Below are 10,771 nucleotides of genomic sequence, written 5' to 3'. Positions count from 1 at the left end.
TCACTCGAATTACAAACGTTTAGTTGATTATAAAAGGAACATATTTCATTTAGCTCTTTTATGCCTACTATAATTAGTTATTTCGATTTTCTACTAGCGGTTTTAAAGTGTGTCTAATACGTTTTTTTATGTAAAATGACATTGCTACCCTTTAACTATATGTTGACTTTAAAAAGGGTTCAAATGACTTAAATATCCTTTGACATTCATTATATGAATTTAAAATTATTCTTTATATATATATATATATATATATATATATATATATATATATATATATATATATATATATTTCTCATAATGTATACCAACCAAATTATAATTATGAATTTATAATTATTCTTTATAGGGTAATTTACATAGATCTCCCATATGGTTTGCCATAATTATAGGCGGCACCTTTCCTGTTCCGGAAATTACGTGGACCTTCCCTACTTTTGAAAATATCCTACACGGACCTCCCTTATGTGTGACGGACCATCAAATGCACTAACGGAACTGTTGAAATTACTGAAATGCCCTCAATTTTCTATGATAAATGACTAAAATACCCATATAAATAATATATATATATATATATATATATATAATAATGTTAAATAAAAATGAGATGAATTTACTTATGTACCCTAACCATTGTTTCCAATGGAATATAATCCCAACTCCGGTGAGCGTTTGATCCAGTTTGAGTATTATAGGTGGCTAAAAATAGTTACAGAGACCTTGATTTGGCACCAAATTCTCATCCATGAAATTCAATCCAGGGCAACTATTATGATTTATGTATGAAAGTGAGGTAGAAAAAGACAAGAGTGGATTTTTTTTGCTCTAACTGGCTATGAGCATGGGAATTCCAATCCGAGCAGAGGGCAGAGAGGAATGAAAATCTATCATGCTTATTTACTGAAGTTTTTGCTCTAATTGCTAAATTTCGGTCCGATATCTCCCAAGCCATTCTCGATCTCGCTATATTCAGATCCAAGAGAAGTTTTCGCTCTTCGTGATCGGATATGGCGCTAATCTCGATGTTTGAGGTCAGATCAGTGGCTTTCTCGAAGCAATTGCTGGCGAATTGCTTATATTATTATGCAATTCTTGAAATGGTTTATTAAAATATGAGATCAACCTCCAAAAGAAGCAGCATGGTACTTCTAAGTTTAACAAATGGATCTTTTGTGGAATAAGGGAATTGAACCATAATAGAAATTAATTTCATAAAATTATATTAACTAATGCAGAACCAAAACTGATTAATCCAATAAAAAATTGAAGAAAAGAAATCTGGAAAGAAGAAATTGAAGAAAAGAAAGAGCTATCTTTGACAAGAAAATCTCAATAATTCAACTTCAAAGGATTACATGATCTGAGTCTCATATGAAACCCCAAGTTTTGTAGTAGAACGAGGCCGACTTGAACGCCGACGAGGGGATTCTAGTTAAGCCGCCGGTGAGGAAGAGCAAATCGACAGATACTTGCAGGAGTGGTGTGCTCTTCGTCGACCTTTTGACCGGAGGATTGGACGCCAGCGGCATTGTTTGGGTCGACGCAGGAGTTCCAGAGGCGGTAGTTGGGTTTCCATATCTGGAGCTTGACCGAGTTTGGGAATGGAGAGAGTGAACTCAGCTGAGTTAGTCTGAGTTGGAGGAGAGAGCCTCCGGCAAGGGAGCTCCCGACGAGTGGCTTTCGAGTTCTCTGATCGAGGACTCGATTTGTGAGAGTACGTGAGATTGGGGTTAGTGGATGCTCGGACGGAAATCCGGCAACGATAACTCTGAGATTTTCATTTTTGGCAGGAAATTGAATCCCAAAAACTGAAGAAAGAGGGCATGTGATCTTTTGTTTTTCACTAAATAGGCATGATAGTATTCCGAGCACACCTTCGCCGCTATCACAGATCCTCGCCGCCATCACCACTGACTAAACCGATGAAATCTTGATATATATATATATATATATATATATATATATATATATATATATATATCTTTTAAATATAATATCTAATTATATAGACAAGGCTATTTTCAGCATTTCATAAAAAATAGGAGCTAATGCCATCATTTTTCGTCGTTGACTGCCATTAACTCTAACAAAAGGGAGGTCCGTGTAGGATATTTTCAAAAGTAGGGGAGGTCCGCGTAATTTTCGGAACAGGAAGGGTGCCGCCTGTAATTATGGCAAACCATAGGGGAGGTCTGTGTAAATTACCCTTCTTTATATATACATATATATTTCTTATCATGTTTACCAACCAGCTTTCTCCTCATTTTTTTCTTTATATGTATTTCTTTTTCTTTTGTTTTACTTTATTTTTTTCTTCTTCATTACTGCCGGCAAAGAAGCTGTAATTGCCGGTCGCTGTTTTTTTCTTTTTTATTTTAATTTTTTATTTTCTTTTTCTTCATTATTGTCAGCAAAGAAACTGCAACAGCTGGCAACGACCAAGGTCGGTGAGGAAGGAGTCGCTGCCACCGATGAGACCTATGTTGTGGTGGTGGTGAAAGTGAGGAGGGAGCATTACGCCGGTAAGAGAGGAACCTCAGTTAGACCCAAAATCGACGAGCTTTAACAAACTCAAAACCGGTGAGCTTCAACATACCCAAAATCGGTGACTTCAACAGACCCAAATCAGTGAGCTTCAATAGACTCAAAATCTGTAAACTTCAATAGACCCAAATCGGTGAGATAAACAAAACCAAAGCTCTTTGCTGGGTAAATAGATGTCCAACTAAAACCAAAGCTACATCCAATCGAGACCCAATCGAAAAGTCTCATTGCAACCTTATATAAGGCTTCAAGTTTAGGCAATTGGGGGTTCTGGAGAAGATGATAAGCAGAAGAAATAAATGGATTTATGACGACGCTTACATCGTTTGAGATCGAAATTCGCAATCCGGATGATTATTGTGTTTGCTAAATCTATATATATATGTGTGTGTGTGTGTGTGTGTGTGTATTTATATTTATATTTTATACATTAGTGTTCAACTACTCCCTGACAGGAAGTAGTAACTTTTAATTGTAGCTTTTGGATACACAAATATCTTTTATTTGTAATAATTTAGGAAATTCTTAAATCTTTTTATTACCATTGGAGTGAAAAGATAAGAGGGTATAACTTTATTGAAGGAAATGAAATCTTTGAAAATAAAAAAATCATGGTTCCTCATCATAAAAGAACTTTGCCCCACAAAACACGGTTGATCATGATCACAGTTGATCGAAAAAAATCATAAATGATCGAAAATATAAAATTTAAGAAAATCACAATTGATGGAAAGCCACTGATTCATCCGCACAACAAAACAATCAGAGAGTCATGACCCAAAGCTCTTTTTATTATTAGTTAGGCTGCCACATTTTTATTGATTTTCTTCCCCTCGCATCTAAAATATTTTTCTTAAATTTTATATTTTTTATCAACTCTAATTTTTCGACCAACTATGATTAATTATGTTTTGTGGTCCAAAGAGAAAAACGAGAAGCTCTTAGGAGGGGAGAGGGAAAGAAAGAGTAGGAAGACATTTTGTAGCTATTTTAAACCCTTCTCAACTGATGATGCGCATGCACCTTATAAAAAATAAAATAAAAAACTGATTGATGCACAATTCTGAATGATGTAGTTTATTGTGTCAACAATAATGCCTTGCTTGGGGCCATAAATTCAATTAGTCACCTTTAATCATTAGGCGAATTGATAGGTCCTTCGTAATCTGAGCAAGTTGTTCTACTAATTCCACAAATTTTTATTTATTTATTTATTTACTAAGCAAACAAAGAAATCATTACATAGAACCATGCTTACAAATAATAAGAATAAGGATCAAAATTTCTACTTAGATGCACAAAACTACTGATTTCACAATATATTAAAGCCGAAAGGAGTATATAAAAAAGCAATATGCATTAAGTCGGTCTAAGAAAAATCAGTCCCCAAATTGTTCTTCTTGATTTAGACTCCGAAAATCATAGACGCGAGGGGAAAAAAATGAAATAGGGCATACTAACTAATACTACAGATAGCTTTAGGTCAGAACTATTTAATTTTTTTGTTGATAATATGAACAAGTGACTTTCGATCAATTGTGATTTTTCTTAAATCTTATATTTTTGATCAACTATAATTTTCCTATCATCAATCGGCACGAAGCTCTTTTATTATTAGGAACCATGATTTCTTAGATTTTATTTCCTTCAATAAAGTTGTACACTTTTGTTTTTTCATTCCAATTACATTTAATGGTAACAAAAAGATTCTGTAGTTTCCTAAATTATTACAAATAAAAGACATTCATTAGATTAAATCCAAAGAGGGTTATTGAACAATACTGATATTATATATATATATACCGAATTGTTCTCTTGCTCCTGAAGTAGTAGTCGTCAGATTCTATTTGACAGTTAAAAAGGTAGTTTATGTTTTTATATCCAATGATAATGATTTAATTCGTGTATAAATTCCTTACACACCCGTGAACAGTCCTATATATATATGTGTGTGTGTGTGTGTGTACGGAGAGATACTGCAAATTGGCATCAAAAGAGTAAGATGGAGAGTTTTCGGGGGTGACAGAGTAATAAATGAGAGCAATTTGATCATTTCGGAATTTTGATATTTTGGATGAAAATAGATTAAAAAACTGGGATAAAATTATCATTTTGTATCTTTTTACAAACAACAAAAAAATTAAAAAATTAAAAAATAAAAATTATTGTATTGAAGTGATAGATAATTTCAAAAGATGTTTGAGGGTGATATTTGACCAAATATGAGAAAGATGTCAATGAAATTAATCCATATTATTATTGTTAGCATTTTTATGGTATTAAAATGTTCTGCCTACCCAAAATAATATATTAAGATAGTAAGAATTTATTGGATTAATGTATAATTTAATTCATTGAATGAGAATGAGACTTCTTTTTACGACAAAGTTCATGTGACAAATTTTTACGATGGAAAACTAGTGTACGGAGAAGTTGTAGTCAAGTGATCTAGAAGGCACCTTGTTAATGATTTTTTAGCAGGAAGCTTTACCTTTCTTGCTAACGTTTTCCATGATATTTAAGTGCTTTACTTACCCACAAGTATATTAAAATACAATAATTCATTTGATTAATTGTATATGTATCATGTCAATTTCATTCAATTTTATGTGAACTTTATATCATACCATGGATGAGATTATATAGTTGCAATGAATAAATTTTACACTACGAACAAAATTTCTGAATTAGAGAAAATTCATCGTTGAATGAGGACTCAATTTATAGCATTTAAAATTAGGCATATCATTGTTACTATTATACAGATATTTGATGGTAATAAATTGATTATTGTACCACAAAAGGAGTTTTGTTGCCTTTAAGTAGAAAATAAAGAGAAAGTTTCAAATGGCAAAAATAAATAATTAATAATAAAATCAATGATAACCTGGATCTTAATATCGTTTATCTCAAATTTATATTAATTGTGTGGATCATGAATTTATCCTAAACATTTTAACAATCTTTTGTGATTCTTGAATTGCTCCCTATTATTATATAGACCATAACTTGTGTTTTGTACACATTAGACGTTACTATTTTTACTTAAAAAATTAGCTTAAAAATATATTAATACAAAGCATCTCAGGTAACTTGTGAATCATAAAATATTTCAATTCGCAATAATCCTTGCACTCAAATTTTTTAAAAAGAAATGTGATCAAATTTTAATAAAATCATAAGGAAATGTTGACTTGACCGTTTATAACCTTGACTAATTGAAACAGAAAAAATTCTCACATGTGCACGAAAATTATGGGCCTACTCAATCTAAGTTGTAGGCTGCTTTAAAGTAAAACCTACAACTGTGATTTAATTGGTCTAACATTTGGGCTCACCAACTCCATGAGAATAATAACATTACTGTAATTGAAAATACAAATTGTTCCATTAATCATGGCAAATTAATAAATCAAATGATATACCGTTCCACAATTATATTCCACCTTACTTACTTTTAAGAATATAAAACGACATATTTATCCTTTAAGAATATATGATATATAGGATTCATACTCCACTATTAAAAAATATTAAAAAAATCTTATCATATCACATAAGAAATATGATACTTTTTAAATTAAAATTCTGTCAACTTCTATTTAATTTTAAACTTTTATTGATGAACTTGAATTTTGACCCTTTAATGCTGCTATTGAAATTTAAGTTGTGATGATCAAATAAATTAACAGGTCAAGATCTTGGTTGAACCTTATTTTTAATATGGTTAAGTGTAAACAACTCCTTCATAATATATAAAATGTGCAATTACCTTCCTATTGATCGAAAATTTTCCTTACTTTTTTCAATTTGTGTAAATAAGGACAAATTGTAATTTTGACAGTAAAATTACTAAATTAACTTTACGTTATCATTAACAAAAAATGAAAAATAAAATAAAACAATAAACGGAAGGCAAAATGTCAAAATTAACCTTAAAGTCATATTTTCTTTCTCCGCCCATCTATCTCTTTGATGTGTCTCAATTCTCTTCAATCTCAATCCTCATGTCTCACAATCTTCCCCGTGTATAAGTACATTTTATTCACGCACCCATCAACCTTATCTTTTTATTCCATAGCCATAAATAAACCCAACTATTTATCAAAGATTGAGACAACATTATTTAACTAATCAGGAATGACATGTTGTATTCGTGCACAAAGTTAAAATTTGAAGAAGAAATATGTAAGTGTAAAAATTTGCTAATAAAAACTAAATAAGTCCATGCAAATGAAAATACTGATAGAATTTATCCAAATTTCTTAATATTGCTTTGATGTGGCCTCATCTGAATACAAGAAGTAATTTTCTATCTAATTTTCCCTGTGTTTTTTATATATCCCTCTTTTTATGATTTTTATCTATTTATACTGAAAATTTATAACTGGTTCTTAATTTTTTCTCTTGATCTTCTTGAAGAGATTAGAATTGGATTGCTGAATTTTTGGAGCCTTTGGCTCTATGCTGATACTATGAAATTTCTTGGGACTTGCTGATTCCAGGTGCTCTATTTTAGAGAGATACTATCAACGACACACAGAAATTGGCAAAAAAAAAAAAAAAAAAAAAAAAAAAAAAAAAAATAGAGATAGATATTATATTTTCTTATTGAAGGAGAGTTCTAGGAATGCAAAGAAAATATATAGAAGTTATAGAATTAGAAAAGAATATTTGCAAGAAAAATCATGTTTATCTATATATATATTAAAATAAATAATATTCTACAAAAAATAAATTAATAAAAAATAATGTACAATGCCAAAATCACACTTGACAAATCAAATAAAATATAGTATCATAAAAAATAAAAAATGATGTCTTCTTGGAAACTAATTGCTAAACGGCAACTTTTAGAAAAAGAAAAATAATATCAAAGAGAAAAATTTTCTTGGATAGGTCTTCAAGTACATTCAAACAATGTTAACGGCTATATGTGGTGGTCAACTTTCCTTATATATCTAATTAGTTTCCTATCTTTTGGTTTTCCTTGTATATCAGATTTGATTCCTCTTTCTTTGGCTATTCTTTTGCTCTCCTTATATATGACAATACAATTGTAACGTGAGTTATATATATGAAAAGATTATTCTTTGTTTCTCTATGAAAATAGAGAACACCAACTTTTTTGGCGTTGTTTTATTCTTATCATGGTATCAGAGCGGGTTTTGATACCGGCCTGAACGTTTGATTTTTTTTATTATTATTTTTTTCTCTTAATTGCTATCTTTTCTTGCTCATTGTAATGGCTGGCGATGGTAAAGATGGAGATAAATCCGGTTCGTCAGAGATGTTAGGTGATGATCCCTTCTCCATTCACCACTCTGATAATCCAACGGCAGTGTTGGTTTCACCTCCTCTAAATGGTGACAATTATGGATCTTGGCTTCACGCAATCACCATGGCTTTGCGAGCCAAAAATAAAATAGGGTTTGTGGATGGCTCCATCCAATGACCTGATAAAGATAAAGCTAATGAAGTTTTTCAATGGGAGAGGTGTAATGATCAGGTTGGATCATGGATTCTGAACTCGGTCTCTGATGAAATTCGAAGTAGCATCTTATATGCTGACAGTGCCAGAACTATATGGATTGATTTGTCAGAACGTTTTTCGCAGTCTAATGCCCCCAAAATTTACCAATTCCAGCAATCCATATCTTCGCTCAAACAAGAAAACTTGTCGGTTTCAGCTTATTTCACGAAACTCAAGTCTCTTTGGGATGGACTGAATTCCCTCCAGGCCTTTCAACCATGTACTTATGGGAGTGGAAAGGGTTTTTCTGATCGTCTACAACAAGATAGGGCGATAGAATTTTTACAAGGCCTCCATGATCGATTTACAACAATTCTAAGCCAAATTTTGTTAATGGAACCCTTTCCGAGTGCAACAAAGATGTATTCTCTTGTTCGACAAGAAGAAAAACAACAAGAAATACATTCTCTATTGACTCCTATGCCAGATGCTGTTGCTCTCAATATTGCAGCAAAATCGAACAACTATACTCCTAATCGGATTGTTACTGGTGGAAACCACCCACACCTTGGAGGTGGAAATTGTCCAAGTTCTTCTGCCTTCAAGCCTAAATATCCTTGTGATCATTGTGGGCGCGATGTTCATTCCAAGGAACGCTGTTTTAAGATTATTGGGTACCCTACCAAGTGTTCTGAATCTCCAAATCTTTCAACTAAATCTAAGCACAAGGTGACTCCTCCTGTTATAACACCAGAGCAATATAACAAGTTACTAGCAATGCTTTCAACGGCTAACATCAACTTTAGTTCTCATCTAGCAGGTATAGCTCTCTCCATTCCACCAATTTCTGTTTAGATTATTGATACTGGAGCTACCAAGTTCCAGATCATGTTCCTTCGGCCTTGCCGTCAACAACTAAACAACCTCGCAATCGTCGACCACCTCCTTACTTGGATGATTATCATTGTTCGATTGCCACTCATGGTGACTCATCTCTCCCTTCAGACTCTTCATTGAAAGGTACTCCGTATCCTCTCCATCATTATCTTTCTTTCTCTAATTTTTCTGTTAGCCATCGTAGTTTTCTTTCTATGATTTTGTCTACAGATGAGCCCCGAAACTTTTCTCAAGCTTTTAAAATTTCGCAATGGAGAGCAGCTATGGAAAATGAAAACACATGGAACCTTGTTCCCCTTCTATCCCATAAACAACCCATTGGTTGTAAATGGGTTTACAAGATTAAATATCGCTCCGATGGTACCATATGGTACCATTGAACGCTACAAGGCCAGCTTGATGGCTAAGGGTTTTACCCAAGTTGAAGGCTTGGATTATCATGACACCTTTGCTCCTGTAGCTAAGCATGTCACAATACGTGCTCTTCTCTCACTTGCTGCTATTAAAGGGTGGTCACTCTATCAATTGGACGCCCATAATGCCTTTTTGCAAGGCAATTTAGATAAAGAAGTCTATATGGCACTTCCACCCGGTTTTGCTCGAAAGGGGGAGACAAGAGTCTGTCGCCTAAACAAATCAATTTATGGTTTAAAACAGGCCTCAAGATGGTTTGCAAAATTTTCCTCAGCCTTGTTATATGCAGGTTTCAATCAATCCCGGGCAGACTACTCTTTATTTACTCATACAAGAGGTGGTTCTTTGACCTTTGTATTAGTGTATGTTGATGACACCATTAATTCAGGAAATGATGAGTCAACCATTTAGCGTGTCAAAATTTTTTTACAACATCGATTTTTCATTAAAGATCTTGGCAAGTTGAAATATTACCTTGGCATTGAAGTGGCTAGATCCAAGAAGGGTATTTTTCTCTGTCAAAGAAAATACATTCTTGACATCCTTAAGGATACTGGTTTAATTGGAGGCCGGGTTTCCTCTTTTCCTATGGAGCAACATTTGCGTTTATCGCCTACTGATAACACCTTATTGCCTGATCCTACTCCCTACAGGCGTCTTGTGGGTCGCCTCATTTAATTAACTGCCACACGGCCTGACATCAATTATGCAGTTCATGTTCTGAGCCAATTTATGCACTCGCCTCATAGTGCTCATATGGATGCTGCACATCGATTGGTTCGTTACCTGAAAAGTTCAGTTGGTAAAGGAATTTTTTTTATCTTTTTCAAGTTCTTTAGACTTGCAAGGTTATTATGATTCACATTGGGCTGGTTGTCCAGTGACTCGTCGCTCGACCACAGGTTATTGCACATTTCTTGGCTCTAATATTCTTTCTTGGAAAACTAAGAAGCAAAGTACTATCTCCCGTTCTTCCGTTGCAGCTGAGTGTAGGGCCATGGCCAATTTAACTTCGGAGTTACAATGGTTGAAGACTTTATTTTCAGACCTTGGTCTCTCGCATCCCTCTCCTATTACAATGTATTGTGACAATCAAGCAGCCTTACATATTGCCAACAATCCGGTGTTTCATGAGCGCACGAAGCATATTGAAATTGATTGCCATTTTGTTCGTGAGAAAATTCAGTCCCATTTGATTGCACCGCGTTTTGTTCCTTCTTTTGCTCAACTAGCTGATATTTTTACTAAGCCTCTCGGCCAGGACCCTTTCCATTCCTTGATTTCCAAGCTGGGCGTTATTCACTTACACGCTCCACCTTGAGGGGGAGTGTTAACAGCTATACGTGGTGGTCAACTTTCCTTATATATCTAATTAGTTTCCTATCTTTTGGTTTTCCTTATATATCAATTTTGATTCCTCTTTCTTTGGCTATTCTTTTG

At 33.5% G+C, this 10,771-nt stretch overlaps 1 protein-coding gene across 1 annotated transcript; it reads left to right on the top strand.

Annotated features, from left to right (window-relative positions):
- Nucleotides 1–7,792: 7,792 nt before the first annotated feature.
- LOC132278280 (uncharacterized) lies at nt 7,793–8,875 on the top strand. The gene is made up of 2 exons (XM_059780081.1): nt 7,793–7,977; nt 8,044–8,875. Exons 1-2 carry the CDS (start codon nt 7,793–7,795, stop codon nt 8,873–8,875), a joined length of 1,017 nt encoding a protein of 338 aa, XP_059636064.1.
- The last annotated feature ends 1,896 nt before the right edge of the window (nt 8,876–10,771 follow it).

The sequence above is a fragment of the Cornus florida genome, unplaced genomic scaffold (assembly GCF_030987335.1).
Source record: "Cornus florida cultivar Cherokee Brave unplaced genomic scaffold, ASM3098733v1 CherokeeBrave_3.0.0_Hap2_Chr10, whole genome shotgun sequence".
In the NCBI taxonomy this organism is placed as follows: Eukaryota; Viridiplantae; Streptophyta; class Magnoliopsida; order Cornales; family Cornaceae; genus Cornus; species Cornus florida.
Note: the sequence above shows the minus strand (reverse complement) of the source record. Positions and strands in the feature narration are given on the sequence as shown.

Excerpts from the sequence above, each read along its gene's own strand:
- LOC132278280 (XM_059780081.1), top strand. The coding sequence starts at position 7,793 with ATGGCTGGCGATGGTAAAGATGGAGATAAATCCGGTTCGTCAGAGATG. Across the intron at positions 7,978-8,043 it reads CGAGCCAAAAATAAAATAGG|GTGTAATGATCAGGTTGGAT; the intron begins GTTTGTGGATGG and ends TCAATGGGAGAG.